The sequence below is a fragment of the Camelus bactrianus genome, chromosome 8 (assembly GCF_048773025.1).
Source record: "Camelus bactrianus isolate YW-2024 breed Bactrian camel chromosome 8, ASM4877302v1, whole genome shotgun sequence".
In the NCBI taxonomy this organism is placed as follows: Eukaryota; Metazoa; Chordata; class Mammalia; order Artiodactyla; family Camelidae; genus Camelus; species Camelus bactrianus.
This window is the reverse complement of record NC_133546.1, coordinates 41,228,386-41,252,775: the sequence shown is the minus strand read 5'-3', so window position 1 is coordinate 41,252,775 and position 24,390 is coordinate 41,228,386. Positions and strand designations below refer to the sequence as shown.

The 24,390-nt window shown below is 37.8% G+C and overlaps 1 protein-coding gene and 1 long non-coding RNA gene across 2 annotated transcripts in view; both read right to left on the bottom strand.

Moving 5' to 3' along the window:
* LOC123619769 (uncharacterized) overlaps positions 1–13,763 on the bottom strand; it is a 50,948-nt gene extending 37,185 nt beyond the window's left edge. The window contains exons 1-6 of the long non-coding RNA XR_012508661.1: positions 13,592–13,763; positions 13,159–13,326; positions 7,663–7,829; positions 6,430–6,484; positions 5,515–5,661; positions 3,666–3,834 (exon numbers count right to left, since the gene is read on the bottom strand). This is a non-coding gene — a long non-coding RNA (uncharacterized LOC123619769). The remainder of the gene's footprint in view (positions 1–3,665; positions 3,835–5,514; positions 5,662–6,429; positions 6,485–7,662; positions 7,830–13,158; positions 13,327–13,591) is intronic.
* A 7,282-nt stretch (positions 13,764–21,045) lies between these two features.
* Positions 21,046–24,390, bottom strand: part of HDAC2 (histone deacetylase 2) — a 28,920-nt gene continuing 25,575 nt past the window's right edge. Inside the window, exons 13-14 of the mRNA XM_074368468.1 lie at positions 22,149–22,206; positions 21,046–21,420 (exon numbers count right to left, since the gene is read on the bottom strand). Of these exons, the coding sequence (XP_074224569.1) occupies positions 21,390–21,420; positions 22,149–22,206 (89 nt within the window). The 3' untranslated portion in view covers positions 21,046–21,389. The remainder of the gene's footprint in view (positions 21,421–22,148; positions 22,207–24,390) is intronic.

Sequence of the window (24,390 nt, the reverse complement as noted above, 5' to 3'; positions counted from 1 at the left end):
GAACAATCCGATCACTAGAAAGGAAATAGAAATAGCAATTAAAAACCTCCCTACAAATAAAAGTCCAGGACCGCATGGCTTCACCGGGGAATTCTACCAAACATACAAAGAACTCATACCGGTCCTTCTCAAACTCTTCCAGACGATTGAAAAGGAGGGAATACTCCCAAACTGATTCTATGAAGCCACCATCACCCTGATACCAAAACCAGGCAAAGACACTACAAAAAAAGAGAATTATAGGCCAATATCACTGATGAACATAGACGCCAAAATCCTCACCAAAATTTTAGCAAATAGAATCGAACAACACATAAAAAAGATTATACATCATGACCAAGTGGGGTTCATCCCAGGGACACAAGGCTGGTTCAACATACGCAAATCAATCAGTGTAATACATCACATCAACAAGAGAAAGGACAAAAACCACATGATCATCTCAATCCATGCAGAAAAAGCATTTGATAAAATTCAACACCCATTTATGATAAAAACTCTCGCCAAAGTGGGTATAGAGGGAACATATCTCAACACAATAAAAGCTATATATGACAAACCTACAGCCAGCATAGTACTCAACGGGGAAAAACTCAAAAGCTTCCCACTAAAATCTGGGACAAGACAAAGCTGCCCACTATCACCACTCCTATTCAACATAGTCCTGGAAGTCCTAGCCACAGCAGTCAGGCAAGAGAAAGAAATAAAAGGGATCCAAATTGGAAAAGAAGAGGTAAAAGTGTCATTATATGCTGATGACATGTTACTATATATAGAAAACCCTAAAAGGTCCACACAAAAGCTACTAGAGCTGATTGAAGAATTCAGCAAGGTAGCAGGTTACAAAATTAACGTTCAAAAATCAGTTGCATTTCTTTACACTAACGATAAATCAACAGAAGAAGAAAGTAAAGAAACAATCCCCTTTAAAAAAGCACCCAAAGTAATAAAATATCTGGGAATAAATCTAACCAAGGAGGTGAAAGAATTATACACAGAAAACTATAAACCACTGATGAAGGAAATTAAAGAAGACTTTAAAAAATGGAAAGATATTCCATGCTCTTGGATTGGAAGAATCAATATTGTTAAAATGGTCACACTGCCCAAGGCAATCTACAGATTTAATGCAATCCCTATCCAATTACCCAGGACATATTTCACAGAACTAGAAAAAATCATAATAAAATTCATATGGAACCATCAAAGACCTAGAATTGCCAAAGCATTACTGAAGAGAAAGAAAGAGGCTGGAGGAATAACTCTCCCAGACTTCAGACAATACTATAGAGCTACAATCATCAAGACAGCATGGTATTGGTACCAAAACAGACATATAGACCAATGGAACAGAATAGAGAGCCCAGAAATGAACCCACAAACTTTTGGTCAACTCATCTTTGACAAAGGAGGCAAGAATATACATTGGAATAAAGACAGTCTTTTCAGCAAATGGTGTTGGGAAAACTAGACAGCAGCATGTAAAACAATGAAGCTAGAACACTCCCTTACACCATATACAAAAATCAACTCAAAATGGATTAAAGACTTAAACATAAGACAAGATACAATAAACCTCCTAGGGGAAAACATAGGCAAAACATTATCTGACATACATTTCAAAAATTTTCTCCTAGAAGAAATAAAAGCAAGAATAAACAAATGGGACCTAATGAAACTTACAAGCTTCTGCACAGCAAAGGAAACCAGAAATAAAACAAGAAGAAAACCTACGGAATGGGAGAAAATTTTTGCAAGTGAAACCGACAAAGGCTTGATCTCCAGAATATATAAGCAGCTCATACGACTCAATAAGAAAAAAGTAAACAACCCAATCCAAAAATGGGCAGAAGACCTAAACAAGCAATTCTCCAAGGAAGACATACAAATGATCAAAAAGCACATGAAAAAATGCTCAATATCACTAATTATCAGAGAAATGCAAATCAAAACTACAATGAGGTATCACCTCACACCAGTCAGAATGGCCGTCATTCAAAAATCCACAAATGACAAATGCTGGAGAGGCTGTGGAGAAAGGGGAACCCTCCTACACTGCTGGTGGGAATGCAGTTTGGTGCAGCCACTATGGAAAACAGTGTGGAGATTCCTCAAAAGACTAGGAATAGACTTACCATGTGACCCAGGAATCCCACTCCTGGGCTTGTATCCAGAAGGAAATCTACTTCAGGATGACACCTGCACCCCAATGTTCATAGCAGCACTATTTACAATAGCCAAAACATGGAAACAGCCTAAATGTCCATCGACAGATGACTGGATAAAGAAGAGGTGGTATATTTATACAATGGAATACTACTCAGCCATAAAAACCGACAACATAATGCCATTTGCAGCAACATGGATGCTCCTGGAGAATGTCATTCTAAGTGAAGTAAGCCAGAAAGAGAAAGAAAAATACCATATGAGATCACTCATATGTGGAATCTAAAAAACAAAAACAAAAACAAACAAACAAACAAAAACAAAGCGTAAATACAGGACAGAAATAGACTCACAGACAGAGAATACAGACTTGTGGTTACCGGGGGGTGGAGGGTGGGAAGGGATAGACTGGGATTTCAAAATTGTAGAATAGACTACACTGTATAGCACAGGGAAATATACACAAAATGTTATGATAACTCACAGAGAAAAAAATGTGACAATGAGTGTGTATATGTCCATGAATAACTGAAAAATTGTGCTGAACACTGGAATTTGACACAACATTGTAAAATGATTATAAATCAATAAAAAAATGTTAAAAAAAAAAGAATTTTAAGAATTGAAAAAAAAAAATTCAGGGTAACATCATTACTAAACTTAAAACCCACAGTGGCACACTGGGATTGCTCCATTTTTTAAAAGTATGAGCTCCCTCTAGTGGCCAAAATAGTCTTTACTGCTTGATCAAACCTGCGCCATGCATTTATATTTAAATAATTTTAATATTTAACTTCTAGAACTGAATTTGCTCTTTAAAATTTTTCTCTGCTTTGTGCTGCATAGGCTCCACAATATTAACGGTGAATCTCAGCATCTACTATTATTGTTACAATTTGTAATTATCAGTTTTCAATGTGTTTATTGAGTTTCAGACCACACCAAAATGCAATTATCACCTAATTAATGTACAAGCTAATTTACTCTAAATGTTCCAAGGAAGTGAGGTCATCATTTATCACTCTATAAAGTTTTCTCATTGATGAATCTATATCCTCTGTTTAAGTTGAAACTATTCCAAAAATATACATTTCCCAACAAAATCTCATCATTCCTCACAGGGAAGGCTCACCCTGCGAGACTTGCCTTCTTGGAGGAGGCGATACTAAGCTGTATTCCACTGAAGTCACCTTCCCACTAGGGGACAAGACTAGACAGAAGCCCCTGAGAGGAAGGATTTGGAGGGGTTGAGGGGAGTGGAAAGAAAGAATAACACTGAGTGCTCACTGCGTGTCAGGTGTTAGGTTAGATGCCTTACATCTGCCACCTCATTTGAAGTTCTAGAGAGATGCCATTCCATTCCTCTTCCATTTGACATAGATCTTCCAAACTCTTATGAGTCAGGATAAGGTGCAGAAGTGAAGTAGACCTCATCTCTATCTTCAAGGTGCGTGGAGCAGAGTAGGGAGACCAGTTAGGAAGCAGCTGAGGGTACTCACTGGGCAGGTGGGAGCCCAAGCACTGGGAGAGTGGCTCTTCACTCCAGCTGCAGACAAGGAGGGTGGCAAGCAGCAGAGGAGACTTGCCTTCTCGGAGGAGGCGATACTAAGTTGAATACTGAAGGACGCTGAGGAGCCGACTAGGCAGAGGGACAGTATGTGCAAAGGCCTGGAATCAGAAGAGAGCAGCTCAGGTTGGCTGGCACTTAGGGAGAGGGTGAATGATTAACATCCCATTTCTAGATGATTTAATTGACAGAGGGGTTAAGTAAGAATCCTGCCAAGACAAAAGTGGTGGCCTCGGTGGTTGCATCACTGCCTGCATAGTAGGGAAACGTGACACCCTTGATCAAGGTGATGCCAGGAGAAGCTGACACCAACTTAAGTAACTATGAGGCCACCTCAGAAATGCCTCTTTTTGAAGCTAAAAATGGCTGGAGTTGTTTGTTTGAAGTGAAAGTGTGAACACCAGAACCGGTCTGGTAGCCAGTTATGATGAACACGATGTAGCTCGCTTTGGGAGTGGGTCCTGGGAGAGGGCAGAGTGGGCAGCTTCCCCACTTGAAGGCTGCCCAGCCTTAGATCCTGACCCTAAGATCCAATCTACCCCAGCACTATTAGTCAGTGGAATTGCATCTTATAACGAGCTAGGACCGAAAGTGAACAGGAAAGACAAAAATTGTGTGTAGTAAAAATTACTCTTAAAAAAAAAAGTTGAAGGCAATCTGGGAAAAGTCAGCTTTCACTAGATTAATCTGAATATCCAGTTATGGAGAAAAATTATTTTTGGAAAGAAAACAGATAATCAAATCTTGACTTGTTTATGATACAATGCACCTTTGCAGTTTAATTAAACCATTTCCATAAAGCTAATGACAGTCCCAAACACATATACCTTGAATAAAGTAATACTATGTGTTCCAAAGTAATAAAGGAGAGATTTTGCTGAAAAAAATTACTCTTAAAAATACTTTAAATTATCCATAAAATAATCCATATAAACGTGGTTTTGTATATACAACCAGGCACAGTGAACCTTATAAATCCTGCAGTGTGAGAACCACTGAGCTAAACTATGAGGAGCACAAAATGAGAGCCTACGTGTTCTAAGTCTGGGTGTTCAGCCCATTCTGCCTTTAAAGTTATCTGAGTCAACCTTCTCCTCTTGATTTTCATAACACTTATTCCTCTCATACCTTCTTTAAAGCTATTTTGTTTTCCCCCAGTTTACTGAGGTATAATTTATACATTATAAAATTCACCCATTTTAAGATTAATTTTGCCAATTGTACACAGTCATAAATCAACACCAGAATCAAGATATAAAATATTTCTGTCATCTAGGAAAGTTCCTGTGCTCTTCGAAGTCAACTTCCTCCTCCAACCCTAGCCAAAGGTAATCTCTGGTCTGCTGCTGCTATAGTTTCGCTCTTTCTGGAATTTCATGTAAGGGGAATCATAGAATAGGTAGTCTTTCTATATGGCTTTCTTCAATTAGGATGAAGTTTTTGAGGTTCATCCATGCTGTTTGTGTGTATTAGCAGTTTGTTCCTTTTTTGTGCTTAGTGTTGACTGCTGCCCAGATTCACAGAAGGACAAATTACAATGCATTTTCAAAGACTGTTCTGCAGCCAATGAAAACACAAGGTACAACAGACCTCACTGGGCTTAATGAGAAGGCCTGAGGTGAATTTAATTACTGAGCCATGAAATGCCTGCCTCAAATGGTCTGTTAGACTCACAGCTTGTAAGAACCAATGTGGATAAAGATGAGCATGGACATCGATAAGACATGTCGAAGCTATTCATCACTCTGAAGTTTCATTAAAGCTATAAAGAAACCACATACTCCCTCATGACTGGTCGGGTATCTTGCTGTGCTCCCAGAAGGCAGCTTCTGCTGAGCTGAGAAAGCAGGTAAGAGGGGGGAGGGTGCAGCTCAAGCGGTAGAGCGCATGCTTAGCATGCACGAGGTCCTGGGTTCAATTCCCAGTGCCTGCATTAAAAAACAAATAAATACATAAACCTAATTACCTACCACACCAAAAAAAAAAAAAAAAAAAAGCAAGTAAGAGAGTGGCAAGGCATCTTTTTCCAGCTCTCTGGCTGCCTGGATCACTGCATGGGTCATCTGTGGACCGAAGGTGACACTGTTCTCCGGGGGCTGGAGGCAAAGGTGATGCCACAGCCAGTACCAGTGACACCCTTAGAATGAGGCAGGTGGAAGGGAGCTAAGGAGGAAAGGGAGCTCTAGGAGCGGGCCCTGGAAGAAGGGTGTGGGGCATTTATGTAGAAAGGACGGACAGTAAGGTCATTATTAATGATCCTGAAAGAGACACAGCCAGAGAGAAACGACTGCAAGCCCGCCGCCCAGGACAAGCCAGGACTTGCACCGTGGAGGGTACAGTGCACGTGTGCAGCGCATTCACCAACAGGAAGCTTTGTGCAAGCTCCCAAAGCAGCTCCTTCAAAGCCCTATCTCATCTTGAGTTTAGAAATATCTAGACATGGAAGTGTGATCATGGTTGCAATGGCTATAATGAACCCCACTGGCAGGCCTGCGTCTTAGCTCCCTGCAGCTCTCTTCAAATAAGAAGCCTTGAGCAATCTTCTCCTCCCTAAGTGTTAACAGTTATTGTCTTATAAAAGTAATAATAGCTTTGCACAGTACAGAAAAAAGTGAAAGGTGAATGTCTGTAAGTAGCAGAGTGCAGTACTTAGGAGCCCAAGACCTAAGAAAAACCCCAGCTCTGTCACTTTCTACCTTTAAGGTGATGGGCAAGTCACTTGATGATCACTTTGTGCCTCGATCTTCTCATCTGAAAAAAAATGGAAATACCAATAGACAGCTCTGTGATTTGCCTCTATACTGTTGTGGAGGAGAAAGAATATACGTGTGTAACACGCTTAGCCTGACGCTGAGCAACAGCAAGCGCTCAGTAAAGTGGAGTTGTTGTGGTTATCACTACTGTTGCCATTATTATTGTTGCTGTTGTTGTTACGACTCTAGCCTTGTCTTCCACTTCCTGTATTTAGTCCGTTGACAAATCTTTCAGTATAAAATCGACCTCCTCCTTGGCCCAGACTTCTGTCGTCTTGACTGAATATACATTGACCTGTTGGTACTAGATTCATCATTTTGCAGCCCAGATCTCTCCCTAACTGTGTACCCAAAGGCAAGTAAGTATGTGGTAAACACACCTGCCATTTACATTATCGGATTGCATATTTGTGTCCTAGATGCCTGATATTGAAAGCACACAGCGTTGCTCAAAGCACTAAATGAAAAGCAACTCAATATAGCTACACTAATCTGTGCTTTCTAAATTTACTGATGGGGGTAAAGAAAGTAAGCTGGCATGGCTTTTGTACAATTTCTGTATCACACTAACCTAAATTCAAACAGGGTGTTCAGATAAAAATACTGTTCCCTCCAAGGAGGTTCCAGATTTTGCAGAGAAAAATACCTCTGTGTGGTGCATTACTTACACAAGGAGTGGCTTTGTGTTCTGGGGGAGAAATGACACAAGCACATCACCACCACCTTCTCCAGAAGTATAGATTCTCTGGCACCAAGTCACAACCAAGGTGGGGTCCCCATACCGTGGAGGAAATGGCACCAGCAGTCTAGCGCCACCAGCCACCTTGGTGGGGTCAAAAGGTAGAGGTGTCCTTGTGTGACTGCTGCTAGCTTCCTGTTGTGCCCAGGCTGCCTGAGATGGAGAGGCAGACGGCAGGAAAGAAACCAGAACCACAAGTAACAGATGGCCAGAGCTCACGGGGCAAAGTAACTACCTCAGAAGTTCTGGAGAAAATATTTGCCTGGGAGGCTCTTCCTTAGAAAGATATTGAGGGCTGTTAAATGTATCCTGCTGTGAGGGAAATGAGAATTTTATTTTTCTCTTATTCAGAAAGAACAACCAAGAAGAAAAGCAGTGCTCTTAAGAAGTAGTTTATCAATTATAAAGTTAGAAAACACACGTCTTACAACACTTACATTGAATTTCCTTCCTTATCCCAAGTGCAACCTTGTGGACTGAAGGTGGCGAGTCCTCCGGGTTGCCTGTACAGGTCCTTGCCTGCTGCCTTTCCTGGGCAGGAACATACTTGAAGCCACATCTGTGTCTGCTTCACTTCTGCAGCGCATAGGCCAGTGTCACACACCTTGTAGGTAACGCAGTAGATATTTCATTAATAAAATGAAACCATCAGCTCTGCTGTTATCATCCTTATTTCAACTCACTGACCTTTACACCAAGGCCAAATACGTCATCGTCTTTACCCTTTGTTGAAGCCATCTATGCAAAGTTGGCAGAATTTGACATCTTACAATAGAGTTAGCAATAATGGTTTCTAAATGTATTCTGTGTTTTCAACCCCATATCTCAAAGTATTTTAGGAAAAAACACTATTACTTTTTTTTTAGTGGAAAAAATAAAATAATCTTGGAAATTTAGCAAATAAATATGTAATTGACACAAAGGCATACTATGCAGCCATTAAAATGATGATGTAGCTTTATATTAATAATGCTATCCTTGGAAAACTTTTTATTAAAAAGTAAGTTTAAAATATATATGATAGAGCACATTTTTGGGGTAAAAATATATACGACTATATGTGTAAAAATATGTATGGAGGTGTGTGTGTAAATAGGAAAATAATTTCCTCTAGGGTGGGGGGACACATTGTAAAGTGATATTTGTTTTTATATTTTATATATTACTATATTTTCTATTTTTATAATAATAGAAAAGTATTATTTTACACTTAAAAATACTAGTTCACAAGAATATGTAGTAACAATCACACATAAAATATTTTAAAATTATACATCTCATCACCAATAATTAAATACTTTTTAATTTCATTTATATTGGTTAGCTATTGTTTTGTTACAGAGCTCAGTGCCTTAAAATGCTAATCTATTATCACAGTGCATGAGTCTGGATTTCTAAGGACCGTTTGATCTAGGCTGAGTTTGGCTGATGTATGGGCTGAATTGTGTCCTCCAAAAACTCATGTTGAAGTCCGAACCCCTCATACCACCGAATGTGACTATATTTGGAGACAGGGCCTTTAGAGAAGTAATTAAGTTAAAATTAGGTCATTATGGTGGGCCCTAAGCCAATCTGGATGGTGTTCTAACAAGGAGAGGAGATCTGGACACAGACACATGCAGAGAGAGCACGTGCCACGTGAACATGAAGACGGCCATCTACCAGCCCAGGAGAGAGGCCTCAGAAGAAACCAAGCCTGCCGACACCCTGTCTCGCACCTCTGGTCTCCAGAACTGCGGGGAAACCCAGTCCTGTTGTTTAAGCCGCCCAGGCTGTGCTGCTTGGTTATGGCAGCCCTGGGAACTAATGCAGCGCGTGGAGCTGGGCTCCAGGTGCAGGTTAGCTGGGAACCTTGCCCCGGGCTTTTGCTGGGGCAACTCACCTCCACGTGTCTGAATTCCTACTTCTGGCATCTGTGTCTGGCTCTGGAGATACCTTTCTCGTGGATGGCAAGAACACAAGGGATAAAGTAGAAATATGCAGAATCTGTTGAGGCCTAAACTTAGAGCTAGCAAACTATCAATTCTGCTTCTGCCTATTGATCACAGCAATTCATACGATTAAGCCCAAAGTAGAGAATAAATGCAATCTAAGTAACAGTCAGTAAGAAGTGTGCCTACTGTGGGGGACACTGCAAAGCGGCACAGCAGAGTGTGGATCTGGGGGAGGGAAAGGAGGGAAGGGAAACTGAGGCCAGTGGTGTAGTCTATTGCAATATCTTAGACGTTCACATATGTTTATATTGCAGCAGTCTTAGACCACATACTATACCTATATATTTCTAATTTTACTTATATTTAATCTTACTCCACATTTTTAATAGGCTTGAGAATTTTAAATTTTATTGGATGCAAAATATACCATATTAATCCGTTCTTTTTATTAATTGGGACTATAGAGGTACGTAGTCAATTACACAGCAGATTAGTGAGGAAGTAGAATTAAAAAATCAAGTTGAAAATTTGTTTCTAAAAAAATCAGTCAATAAAATTAACACAAAAATTAACCAATATAAAAGTTCAATCCAAGCGGAAAGTTCACAGCAGCACAGTATGTTTCCTACACAGGGAGCACTCAATATCTATTTGTTGAATAGATTCTATGTAAACTTACTTTGAATGTGAGAACTGTTGCTAATATAATACATTCAAAATGTGAGAACTCTCATTTGTTGAAACAAAGAAAAACAACAAAAGAATGCTGATGACAGTATTGACTGTAAAATGTTACAATTTGGTATCCACCACAATCTTTCTAGTTAGAAACATGTGGAAGTATTATATGGACATACTAAAACTTTTTGATCCACTTGGACGGAAGACTGGCTACAATTCAGCCATCCTGATAGCCATTTTTAAACCACTATGATCCTATTTTTGCACCCCAAAAACACTTTCAGGTTTATGCAAAAGGAATACAAGAAATTGTCCAAGAATTTTGTTTTCTGCAGAGTGAACCTCATTTTCCTAAGAGGATCAAAAGATGAGAAAACTTCACCAAAGCTTCTTTCTAAGAGAAAGTAAATCTTGGCTCCAAGTTCATTTTCCAAATCAGGAAGCAAAAAAAAAAATTTTTTTTATAAAAGCATTGAACTTGAGAAGTAGGAAAAAAATTTCCAACAGTTAATTATTTTTATAATTTGGTTCTAAAAACATTACCACTATACATATTTCTAAAAGGGATTTTAGCATCTTATGCAATCAGTAATGCAATCACTTATAAAATATGTGGAAATTGCAGAGCTAAATAGCAGACAAGTATTTATTGCATTTCGTACATGCCCATACTCTAGGGAAAGCTAAATGTGTGTATAGTGCTCCTTTGTCTCCTCTTACAAGCCCCTCCAGAGCTCTGTTATGAATTATATTGTTTAAATATGTCTACATTCAGTTTCGGGAGAGTTATTCCCAAGTGAGTTTCAAACTGAACACATGTTGCATCTGTTTTCTGTTTGTGAATACTGAATGCTTGGCACTTTAATTGGGATATTTCTTTGGAATGAAATAATTTCAAATATTCACTTAATCAAAACATCAGTTTCCTTTTCCAGTTTCCATCGTGGATTGTTGGTAGGTTTCCCAGACTTGGTCTCCTGTGCGTGGTGAGGGACCTGCCTCCCCTTGGTGTGAAGGAGGGAAAAGAGGGGACAGCTGGCAATATCCGGACCACTAGCTCATCCTTTCTGCACATCCCATGACTCTCTAGATTCCACCTGACCTGAGAGCTCATATTCAAGTACTTTGGAAGGTTTAACTGTTTCACCTTCTGATAATTTATAATCTTTTCTTCTTTGAAAACTTTAAGGGGTGCAGAAAACATTTCCCCACAGATAAAGTTCTGTGAAGCTACTGGACCCTCACAGTTCCTTCCCCTGCCAGATTCAGTCGAAAGCTTTTGAGGACTTCAGTTCTGGGGATGTATGTGTCTACGAGAAATTAACCTGGTAGGAGGGTTAGTTGTATTGCAGTATGGATTGAAGTAGAAAGAGACTGGGGAAAAGGAAGACAGACTAGAAGGCTGTTGCTGTGGTCCATGAGGAAAACAAAGAAGGTCACTGCAGTAGAATTAAAAGAAAACAGCATGTGCTCCTAAGAAAATTACAGACATCAGAGTTAAAAAGGACTGGATTTGAATCAAAGCTCAATCACTTACAAGCTCCATGACCTTGAACAAGGTCCCCAACCTCTCTAAACCTCAGCTTTTCTACTTAGGAAATGGGTGTGAAAATAGCATGTAATTACAAATTCTTGTAAGGACTCAATTATAGTTTTTATGCCTAGTATATAATATTAATATATGATTTTAAATAGACACATTTGAAAGATATTATGAAGGAAGAAACAATTAAAGGCCAATGGACTGAACTTCAGAAATGAAGGAGAGATACTCAAAGATGAGAAGGTATCTAGCCCCAAAACACACAGTTCCTTACTGACCACAGGACACCTCTTTCCCACAAAAATTAATAATGAATATCCACCCTGTGATGGGGTAGGCAACTAAGGAATAATGAGGTTAAATAACTTGCCTTAAATCAGGCATTAATAGTGGGCAGACAAGACTCCACTTTCGCTCACCATCTTCCCTTCCTTTTTACTTTCTCCTGAAAAAAAATTCATCCGAAAAATTATCAGGCAAGGCAGAGTCACGGAAGGTGCCCATACCTGGAAGAGCCTCGAAGTGGATTGTCAGAGGCTGAGCAAGGTGAGGGGCATCCATCTGCTACGGGGGCAACATGACTTTTGGAGACAGAGTCTGAGTAGGGTGAGGAACGCTCACAGAGCTGAGGAACCCTTCTGGTCCTCAGGAGACTGAGTGAAGTCACTCAAGGGCACTCAGTGGGGCATGGGCTGGGCTGGAGGGTCCATGATGGCTTCACTCATGTGTCTAGTGCCTTAGGGGTGGGGAATGGGGCTGGAAAAGTGGGCTTAGCTGGGACTATCAACTGGAGTGTCTGTAGGAGCCTCTCCAGCAGGGCAGTTACAGGGTAGCTAGACTTCTTACCCAGCAGCTGGGTTGGTTCCCCACACAGTGTGTGTCCCAAGAGCACACAGCTGAATGTCTTTTATGACCCAGCCTCAAAAGTCACAGTGTCAGATCTGTACTCCTTTGCCTGAAGCTGTCACAGGCCTACCCAAATCCGAAGGAAGGGACAGAGACACCACCTCTCCATGGGAGGGGTGGTCAAGAGTATGTAGGTACACCGCCCTAACTGATAATACTGCTTTCATTCCTGCCTCTTGACAGGTTATTCATCACACCACAGCCAGAATGATCATTTTAAAACGTGAATCGTGTGATGTTACTATCCTGCTTCAACTTCCTCGATGGCTTTAACTCTACCTGGGGTATCATTTGAGGGGCCCCTCCTTCCGGCTCCAGCCTGTGCTCACCTCCAGTGCGTCGCTCCATGGGCTCTTTGCATTTCCCACAGGCACTAGCTCTCTCTGCCGCGGGACACTCAGCAAGCCCCCGCCCCCCTTTTGGGATGGGCTTGACGGGCTCTTCTCTGGACACCCTCTCCCAGCCTGAGGGGTAGTGGCTGCTCCTTCTATCTGTTGTTACTGCTTTTCTTTATTTTTTCACTAGGCAACCCCTCATTACTCCAATCTTGCTATAATTAATGATTATATTAAACTTCTCATGTTCAAATTACACTGTGGTTTGTCTCTCCTGATTGGACCCTGGCACAGGGAAACTTGGGTCTCTGGGACTTTTGTGATATTTTTCCAATAGCAATTCTTGGTATAATGAACTGATTTAAATTTTAAAAATTAATCTCTATGGGTAAATGTTTAGAAATGAGGGAAAGACTTAGAAACAATAATTAGTACATATATGTAAATTTTTAAAAAATGTGCGGAAAGACTGATGTTAAAAAGGAATTTCTAGTAAGTATATCACGTTCAACAACCTAGAACTGTATTGCATACCTATTAAGCAAAAAGACGTAAAGGCATACTGTTGATTTGGACTTGAGAGATCTTCCAGCACAGGGAGGTACAAGCCATTTCATCTTTAATGCCCACTCTGATAACGCGTAGTGGCTACTTGGATTGAGGAGGGTTTTTAAGGCCAGAAAGCGACGATCACTTTGATATCTGCCACAGGTAAAAGAGAAGTGGGGGAAAAGCATGGTTATTTGTCAGCTGTTTCCTCACCAGTTTTAGACGTTAGTAAACTGAGGCATAGAGACTTCAATGACTTGGCTGAAGCAAAGCTATATAACGTCAAGGCTGAGGCAGCACCATATATATTCACGATTTCCAGTGCACTGCTCGTTACCTGCTGCTGCCCTCAGTGATGACGGTGCTTTGAGGAGGACCAGTAAGAAGCACAAACAAGTTAAAAGATGAGGCTGTTTACCTTAAATAACTTTCAGAGTCCATGGTACGTATCTGGGAAACCAGGTTCATTGCCCATCATAGTCTTAAATAGATCTGAAATAAAAAGAACTCACAGAGTTTTCTGTCTAATTCTAGAAACAGGATGGCATTAAGAGTCATTAAGTTAAGAAACCTCACTACTTTACCATTTACTGAAAGATATAACTTAAGTTAATTTGGTTCTCAAACAGATTTCAAAGATGCATTCACCATCAAAAGGGAATACCACAAAAATTGCACCTAAGCCTCGTACATGTAAGCATTAACTATATAAATACATAAATATGCATAAAAATAATGTATTTTTCAAAGTTCACCAAAAATAAGTTTTATTTACATTTCATTGATGGGTAGGATGATAGCTAATAGCTTGGATGTAGGATTGCAGAGAAAATCTTTTCCTGGGAAATATTCTATACCCACTCCAGATAGATCCTATAGAAATCAGAAATCCAGCCCATTTAAAAGAATATAACTTCTGAAATACTTGTGAGATCTAGGTCTCCTGTTCTTGCACCTGGAGGGCTGTTACCCCGCACAGGAGCACACAGGGTGCCCTCAAGCACTTCAATCTTACCTAGAATCTAATCAAAAGCTACCCAAGTCTGAACTTTCCTGCTAGACTACAGAATAAGGAGATTTCTGAAGTGCTTTTCTCATCTAGGGACATAGCTTAAGCACAATTTAAAAAGACGAAAGGAGAAACTCTTGTCTCTTAAATCAAACCTTCAGTTTATTAGTTGCCAGAAGACAATGACCTTTTATTGGTATTTGTTAAACAGAAGCAATTTTGATAATGTTTTCTCCTTTAACTTAGGAACTGCTTCTGTATAATATCTGACTGTTTATTGAAAAGTTTCATTTTCATATCAGCCAAATAAGTATATGCCACGTGACTGGTGGTTACCCTTGAAATGTTGATTTCTGAAGAAGCAAAAAAAGATAACTAGTTAAATGATACACGAGAGAAGCTGGAAACTTCTGATTTATCAACAGAACCAAAATTCATAACCCAAAAGAGATTTGAGTCTTAGATTTCAATCATTACTTTGTTCAACTCACTCCTAAACACACACATCACTGGTCAAAAGGTGGGCCAGGCAAAAAATTTTTATCTATTCAGCATTTTACTATTAATTTTACTTTAGAAATAATTTGTACATATTTTCTCAACACTTAGAGAAAACATGCTTAAATTATTAAATAAAAAAAGCAAATAGCATAATGTAATCAAGAAATCAACTCTCCCCCAGAATTTCTTAATAATCCTAATCACAACTCTGCAAAGTTTTATAATTTCAAAGATCTAAGAAGTTAGGTACTTAGTTTAGTAATAGAAATTACAGAATAAGAATCCAACATCCCTGCATATGAACTTCACTATCCTAAACTACATTTCTTAGAAATAAATTTCAATTCTCCTTTTCTATTGTATATATTAAATGATTCCACTCCCAGCCAAAACAGAAAACTACTCTGGCTCTAATATTCATTTCCACTCTACTTTTGACTAGAAAAGTCACAAGTAACATTTACTACCAGACACACTCTACTGTATTTTACGGATGTAAAGCTCAGGAATTATGATTGTTCTACTTAAATAAAAACCTAAAACACAAACAGACTCACAGACAGAATACAGATGTGTGGTTGCCAGAGGGGAGGGAGGTGGGAAGGGATAAACTGGGAGTTCAAGATTTGCAGATATGGTATATATAAAATAGATAAACAAGTTTATACTGTTTAGCACAGGAAAATATATTCAGTATCTTACAGTAGCTCACAGTGAAAAAGAATATGAAAGTGAATATATGTATATTCATATATGACTGAGGAAATGTGCTGTACACCAGAAACTGACACACTGTAAACTGAATATATCTCAATAAAAAAAAGTAAAGTATAGACTTTAGGTTTTATCAAAAAGAATTTAATTCCCACCCCCTAAAAACCTAAATCAGTAAACCACATTGTAGTTTAACTCAAATAGTACTGAATCCAATATTGCATTAGAAAGAATCTGTTAATATGTGTTACTGTGCTTGTTAAATGGACCAAGTGACTAGAGGAGAAAATACACAAATAGCAAAAACTTTAAACAATGGAATATCTGCCATCTTGTGGTGAGGTGGAGGAAATGCAGCAATTGTTGAGTAGCTTCCAAATACCGTAACCCTCCTGAGCATTATTAGTTCTTCACATTAACGTTGCTACTCGTGTAAATAGCCAGTAACAACAGAATAGTCTTATTTTTTTTCCATAATCCATTGCAACCATTTTAGTTGACAGATTATCCTTGAGTAAACTGCAGGAGCATTAAGATCCCCCTAAATTTGCCAAATCTTAATAGCTTCCTTGCTAAAATTGGTTCTCAAAAAGATTGCTTCTCTATCCACCATGACCTGGTAGTCTGATACTAGGAAGCATCAAATTGCAACAGAAGGTTCAAAAGTAATTCATTTGATGTCTAAAGAACATGTGAAGACTTAGGACTTCCCTCCCCATTTGGCCCCATCCTATCTCTCTTTACCTGACATAAGAACAGTAGTAATCACTTACTGAGCATTAACTACGTATCAACTCAGTCTGCACAACCTTATTGAGTGAGGGCAATTATCATCTTCCTCATTTTAAATTAATAAGCAACTGAGGCACAAAGAAGTTAGTATAGAATTGTGAAGAAAAAGGGATCTTAAGCTTTTGAAACTTAATTATGTGTGATAGCATACAAATAGAAGTTTTCACTTAAAACCTTGAAAATCCATGTCATTTGTACCACAACATAAATAAGAAATGTTAAGAATCCCAGGTATTAGAGAAGCTTCAGAAAGTTCTACTGAAGTCACAGAAACCAGAAGATGCAGGTAAATTATTTCAATGTAAGAACTTCAAAGAATCTCCTATTGACAGAATGCTAGTAGCTTTGGTTGTTATGTAAATACCTTATAGTACCAAGGGGGATTTGGAAGCTTTCAACCATGCCACAAGGAAGTGAGAAAAATTACGGATAACACAGTAACATCTTTATTAATTAAAAGGACTCCCTCCCTCTCCCCAACCCCCCGTCAAGTTGCATCTTAGTTTTAAAGTGTCACTTTAAAAAAAATGAAATGATTACAATAGTTGATAGCTACATTACCCTCATCAGGACCACATGACTCTTCCAGATGACTTACATATCTTATCTTTGGTGTTAGGGCTTTTAGCCACCTGGCAAATATTCCTTCTCCTGGGAAGGAATGAAACTAAGATAGTCACTAATGTCCCAGAAACACTGAACTGCATGAATCTGCAAGTCATCTCAAAAGATAATTTGAGACAAGGAAAAGAAAGCTGTAAGACTATATAACATTTCTATCCCTTTGATCAGAAATTGTCTGTTTTTATTAATCAAGAATTTTGTAGAATATTCACATGGTCCAGCATTCAAATCCCCATGAAAGCAGCCAATGCTTCAATGCTACCATTTTCATGATCATCTTTCATAGATATTATTTGTATAGTCAATATACAATTTTGTGTATTTTTGTTTTACATAAAAGGTAGTATGTCATGTGTCCCAAGTCTTCCTTGCCTTTTTCATTTAATGATGTATCTTGAAGGTCTTTCCATGTATATAGTACATAGTTCTCATACTTGTTAGTTACTGCACATAAAGTATGTTAAATTTTCTAAAACAGAATTTTAAATCAGATTTGTGATTTTGATATAGACTGTCAATTAAACTCTAGATGTTATACTCACACTCCCTACTGCAATACATAACAATTTCCTCAAACTCTTGCCAACAGTTGTTTCCTAAACTTATAACATAAGTTTAAAAAATTAGTTAAAAAAATTAAAAGGCATCTTTATAGCTTTTAACTTTAATTTCCTAAATTAAAATTAAAAATCTTTTCATATTTAATAACTATTTGCATTTCTTTCTTAGGTAACTGTTTATATCCTTTCTGGTTTAAAAAAAAAAAAAAGAAAAACTTTCTCATAAACAAGGACCTAATGCATAGCACAGGGAATTATACTATCTTGTAATAATCTGCAATAGAAAATAATCTGAAAAAGAAAAAAAAATTTATGTATATGTGTGTAGATAAATGTATATATATCTGAATCACCTTGCAGTGTACCTGAAACATTGTAAATCAACTATACTTCAATTAAAAAAACCAAAAAACAAAAAACAGGGTCAAAGTGGTGTGAGGAGAGAACTCCATCAACCATAAGGTCTCTCTCCTAGAATCTCTAGAAAGGAACATGGCCTCTCAGCACCTTGTGTTTAGCTCAGCAAAATGTCCAACCTACAGGATGGGTTGACCAGTGGGGAGCAGTAGATGGCTACAGGAGGAATAAGAATGGTAGAAGAGCTATCGTCAACATTTCTTACTGGGTTTGGCTGCTTGCTATTCAAAAGCCAGTACTTGAGAAATGAGTGCTAATTGGAAAAGGAAAGGTTGTTTTACTCAGGAGGCCAGCAACCTGGGGAGAAGGCAGACTTGTGTCCAAAAAACAACTATAAAGATTCTGCTGGACCAAGAAAGTTTTTAAGGGGAAAATCATTGGGGGAAGGGGTCAGTCTCTGTTATCTTCCACTGTGTGGGGACATTCTTCGGATTGGCTGGTAGTGAGTTAACAGGGTGGTGGCTCCAGGAATCCTGTGCTAAGCCTAAAGTTACCATCCTCCACCTGGGTAGGGGCCTTAGTTCCTACAGAAGAACTAAGATATTGTTATGTGTATTTCTTGAGGAGGAACCAGGACCCTGCCCCATCACTGCACTACTTTTTCTTGAAGGCTCCTCTCTTGTTTCTGAGTTCCCTCCTTTCCCTGATTAACAACTGTTTGAATCTGCCCTCTGGAACTCAAAGGTCAAGGAGGCTGAAGCTTTTTTCCTACAGACAAGAAAAGGGGACACAGAAAGGATCTGTACCTGGGAGGGCCCCACAAGGCCCTGATCCGTTTCATTTCTTCAACAATTTCAGAACTTTTCTTTCCTTTCTCTCTCTTTTAGAGTATGCAGGGATTGGATAGGACTAAACTTTAGGAAGCCACACACCTAGTGATTTCTCTTGTTTGCAGCATGTGTATTCCCAGCCCTGGTGAGGAAGAGAGTAAGAGTAAAGTCAGCGATTTGTCAAATTGACTTGGTTCACCTGATAGCCTTCTCCTACTTTTCCTAGAGGTTGACCATTTTTAACGTTAGATAGGCAGTACAGGAAACCAATAAGAAAAAGCTTTCCAGAAGCAAAACTTTCAATGTCAGTTTTCAAATTCCTCTGCTGGAAGACTGAGGTGGTGATTGCATATCCCACACCTGCTGTTTTCTTTGCTTTCCTTTTATTTCCCACTTTGTACCTTTCTCTACTAATGAATCAAGTAAACAAGATGAAAGCAAAAACAAAAAGCCCAAAAAACCCAACAAAACAAAGAACAAAAAATCTACAAAACTTTTTAAGTATTACCCTATTGAAGTGTGACAAGTTACAATTCTGCACACTCCCCATTTCATTTGTCGTTTTTCTCAATTTATAAGTTGCTTGCCTACAGAAAAATTTTTTTTCATCAAATATTGTTGCTTTTATAGTTTGGGTTGGTGTCATACTTAGAAAGGCCTCTCCAATAGTTTCTCAGAAGTCTCTTATGAGTTCATTTTCCAACTAATCTGATTCTTCTGGTGGAAGGCATGAAACTTTTTTTTTCTCCCATTTGGCTTACCTATTATCTTAACACCAATTAAGGAATACTCTCTTCCCTCATCAATCTGAAATATTTTCATCCAGTATTATCTCCAAATGTATTAGGGTATTTATCTTGACATCCTATATATTTTTCACTGTACACCAGAACCAGTTTCTATAATTATACTTTTATTTCTAGAAAATTTTGTTATTGCTATTATAAATGGGGTCTTCCTTCTTCCAATAGACCTTCTGGTTGCTATTTAGATATAACAGTTGATGGTTTCTATGTAGTAATGTTGTACCAAGTCACCTGGCTGAACTTGCTTGTTTCATATCATTCTCTTGAGGCTTCAGTTTTATATAAATGCTTCTATCTGTAAATAGGAAAACAAACAAAATCTAAATGTGACCAAGGAGGTTCATTACAGTATTGAAACAAATTTTTGGTATATCCTTATAATGGAAAATTAATACAGAGCAGTTAAGATGAGCTGTACTTGTACAACAGGGGTAGGAAAACAAAATGTAAAAAAACAACAGTAGTGTACATATGCAATGGCATCTATGTGTTTCACAAACTATTCCACTAATGAAGGAGTTGCATAATTCCTAGTGCTGTAAGGGTTTATATGCCAACAGATAAATAGCAAGAGTAAAAACACGGATAAGATATGGTTTCTTCTCAAGAGTGGGAGGGAATTAAACAGCAAAATGGATAAAGAGGGCTTCAAATTCTTCTGTGTAATTTATTTAAAGGGAAAAAAGGAAAAACACGAAGGAAATACCACAAAAGTGAAACATCTGTCAAACAGGTGGGAGAATGGCTGTTCATTACACAAGTCCAGGTATTTCTGAGAAGGTCTGCAGGATTTAACACAGGAACTTTTAGAGAAACATTTCTGATGTGTCATCTAGCATTCTCTAACTTCTATCTCAGAATAATCAATTTGGGCTTGGCACAAAAGAGATTTCACTGATTTTGGCAAGTTTCTAAAATGTTTTATCCTTTGCACATCTTAGCAGTAGAAATCACACCATTTGTTTGCTTTCTACTGCTAGAATGTAAGCTGTGGGAGCAGGAACTTTCCCATTATGTTTAGTTGCATACTCAAAGCCTTAAAATGGGTAGACATTCAATAAATAGAAAGATAAATAATTTTAAGTGTATTTCCTTGGTTTGGAAACCTGGGTGTAATAGTGGAAACTGGATACCGTATAATTGCAGTACAAGAACCAGGTTTTGTCTAAACAGGTTTATTTTAGACTTACTGTAAGTACAGGAACATTCTGGTTAAACAAAACCATACAGTTCCTTGTCTACTTGGTATGTAGTAGGGGCTGGCAAGAGTCACACAGAGCTCAGTATGGAAGCTATAGTGTCCTTCTCTGATTATGGATTTCTTCTTTCAATTCAGAATTCCATTTTCAGCTTTTGAGAATCTTTGGTTCAGCTCAAAGATAATTCCTATATCTCAACTGCATAGCTTATATTATTAATTTCAGAGATAAATTATTATAATGAGAAGTCAATCTTCACCAATATTGATTGGTTAACCTATAGAAGACAAGATGGTAGAACTCTTACTGCATTAAGAAATAGTAATTACTGTAAATACTCTTTCCTGAAGAAACAGTTTATGCATGTCTTCCAAGTTGTAGTCAGTACCTTTTACCTCCAGTGGATTCTAATTTTACAGAAATGGTCATATCATTAGCCTATGAAAAAAGATTCTGTTGTAATAAACAGACAAAAGACAATCCAAGTACAATTTTTTAATAAAGATAATTACAAAAGATGGAAAAAATCAGCTCAGAAAGGCCAATTACTTATTTAATAGATCAGTTTTTTGACATAATAACTCACATCAATTTTAAATACTATCACATAAAGCATGGTGGAGAAAAGAAATTTTGCTTCATAATTAGAAAACTCACAGTAAAACTTGCCAAGAAAAACAAAAACAAAAAAAGCCATTTTGAAAATAAATACAGTCCATGCCAAAGTAGTATAAAATGAAGCCAGAAGTCTTCAAAAAGAAAACGTTTTTCTTCCCAATATTTTCTCACTTTTTTATGGTTTCTGAAATTGATGACTCTCAAATTCAAGGGTTGCTGAGCTGTTCTGATTTGGCTCTGTTAAAAGAGGCAATGTGAAATATTATAAATGGCACAATCTCAATTTAAATGCATGACTCGATCAGTCCTATGGGCTCATGCAAAGAAACATGTAAGCTGATAATGCCTTGAGTGTTTTCAGAGAACTGACTGCCTCGATCTTTTCTAGTGGTTTTACAACTGATTCTAAGTCATTCTATAAAGGGCAGCACAAAATTCCTTGTGGCCAAGAATTTACATGCTTTCTGACACTAAAAACCTCAATTATGGTTTTTTTTTTAAAATTATAAAAAAATTATAAAAAGCTAACCCAGTACTTTTTAAATTTACCCACCTCACAACACTAAAAAAATCATGTATACAGAAATAAGAGCTCCATGAAAGATAACAGTGTCTACATAAAAGTTAACAGCAAAAAAAAAAGTCTTGGGTAAATTATGTGCAAGAATACAAATTGATCTATACTCAGTTACAATACTGATTACTACTAGTCTTTGTAATTTTCCTAAGACAAGCTACATAAATGAAAAATGAGCAAATAGATGACATAAACTAACGGTGAAGATGACATATGTTGTCTTATGCACCATTACAGACTAAAATTCAGAGCATCTCACAACTTACTGATGTTCTCAAGTTCAGTCCAGTACTTCCCAAAATACGTGTACACCCCCAACCCCAGTAAATGTGTTGGTTATTTTTATAGTATATAAAAATTACTAGATAAGGAATATAATATAATTTACCCTTTGGTATCTGTTTTTTCACCACTATTGTCCTTGGATTTATCTTCTTCCTTAACATCTAAAAACAAAAATTGGGACGAGATCAACACCCATCTTGAAATATAAAATGTATACATTTTATTTTAAAATATATCTTACTTAAAATATAAATACTGTCACATACAATCTTACTATTCATGAATTCAGTAACTAAATAAGCTCTGTGTTAGATGCTGTGCTAAATGACAGAGGTTCGAGGTGTCAGTGTAACAACATAGTTCAGCCTTTTGGAAGTTTTCTTCTACGGAATCACAGTATAATTGCCAGGATATGTGCTGTGAAGTCTAGCCCACAGATATGAGCATGGCACTGTGGGAGATCAGGAAAGGTTACTACGAAGAAGTGACATGTGAGAGACATTTTGAAGAATGAATAGCTTTTGATTGGGAAAAGGGGAGAAGTACCTTGAACAAACAGAAAATTCTAAAAAAAGGAATGAGGCTGGAAAGAAGAACTGAAAGACCACGGTGGCTGGAGTGTTCTAAGGGGGAAGAAATTAGATGAGCCCAGAGACACAGCAGAGGCTATATTCTATTGCTTATGTACCATTAGTTTTTAACCCTGACTATGTAAGTACTGAAAACTACCATTTCAATAAAAATTAATGAAATAGTAGGAGTAATACTTTACACTCAAGATCACTAAAACAAATTAGCCCAAATGTGCTGAATGAACTTTTTCTTTAAAGAGCAAATGAACCAAAGTCGTGAAGCAATGATTATAATACAAACACATGGCAATATGGCTATTATGACATTTGTTTCAGCTCTGGCTTAATTTTGGATATGCAAACTTAAATAACTCAAAGTGCCAAACGGGAAAAAGGAAGAGAGAAAGGGAGAAAGGAAGAGAAAAGAAATGCACCTAACTTCAGGTTCCGAATTATAGATTTTAAAAAATGTTTTCTGTGGTAATACTTCTTTTATCTGCAGGCTGCAAGATTCTAACAAATGCAAGACCTATAAGAAGAATTTCATTACCAAATTAAAAAAAAAATTAAGTATCAATTATTATCAGCAACAAAAGTATTTAGGAGCTAAATACTGTGAGATTAATCTATCACTAGGCCATTAAGCCAGATCAAAAGGTACTCTCGTTTTTAGAAAAATAGCAAAGAAAGATAAGCACCCTAGTGCACCCACTTCCCCATTTGGAAGAAAAAGCACAGAAAAGGTAAACATTTAAAAATAAGAAGAAACACCAAAAAGGAAAACAAACAAACAAACAAAAAAACAGACAAGAAGATATACTGACAGCAAGAGAAAAGAAAAATACTAGAAAAATCTTGCAGCTAAAACTAAGTCCTTCTTACCTCAATCATAGCTGGGATTTCTGGATGTCAATCAATACACAAGAGCAGACTGGAGCCATCATTGTAATACATTAGGAAGTTAAAATTATAAAATGGTAGACAGAGAACAGTAGCCTAACAGAGGAGTCAGTCCATGAACAAGAACAAAACTAGATGTGTCAGATATGCTACGGATTCCTAACTCTCTAGTAAAAAGGAACATGAGACCCAGCTTGCTCACATAACTTCAATGTGATAGGAACAGGATGCTGGAGCAGCACCTCTGAATCGTTTTCCACTTGCTATAAGATCAAAATTAACAGGTCAACTAAAACCCATGACCATTACCATCACTTGCATACAGGTATCAAGTATCCATCAGGAAATGTACCAAGTGCTGAGAATACAGATATTTAAGACATTGCATTCTCTAGCCATGAGCAGCTCTACCTAGCAGGGAGATATATAAAAATCCTTTAATGAGGTGTTATAATATGATATGTTAAATAAACAAAGAGACAGAAGTATGTCTAAGCGCTCTGGAACTCAGATAAAAGAGTAGCAAACTCAATACCCTTCAGGCATCTATTTTCTCAACAAACTGACATACCATTTTTAAAGATATCAGAAGTAATAGCGCCTTCCTAACCCAGCTCCCAAATCACTTCCTATCTTTCCACAGTTTTCATGTTTCCTTTAAACAATTTCTGAACAGTCTATTCTCTGAGTCTTTTCAAAATGGTGAAACTGTTCTAAAGCTGGATAATGTGAGTCTTCTTTTGTGTTTTATTCCCATCAAATAAACCTACAGTAGTTAAACATCACCTTAGACTTCCACCTCTGCTCACAGGCCACAAACGGATCTAGACCCACTTTGTCCTCTTTCTTATCCCATCTATATCACAGAGCAAC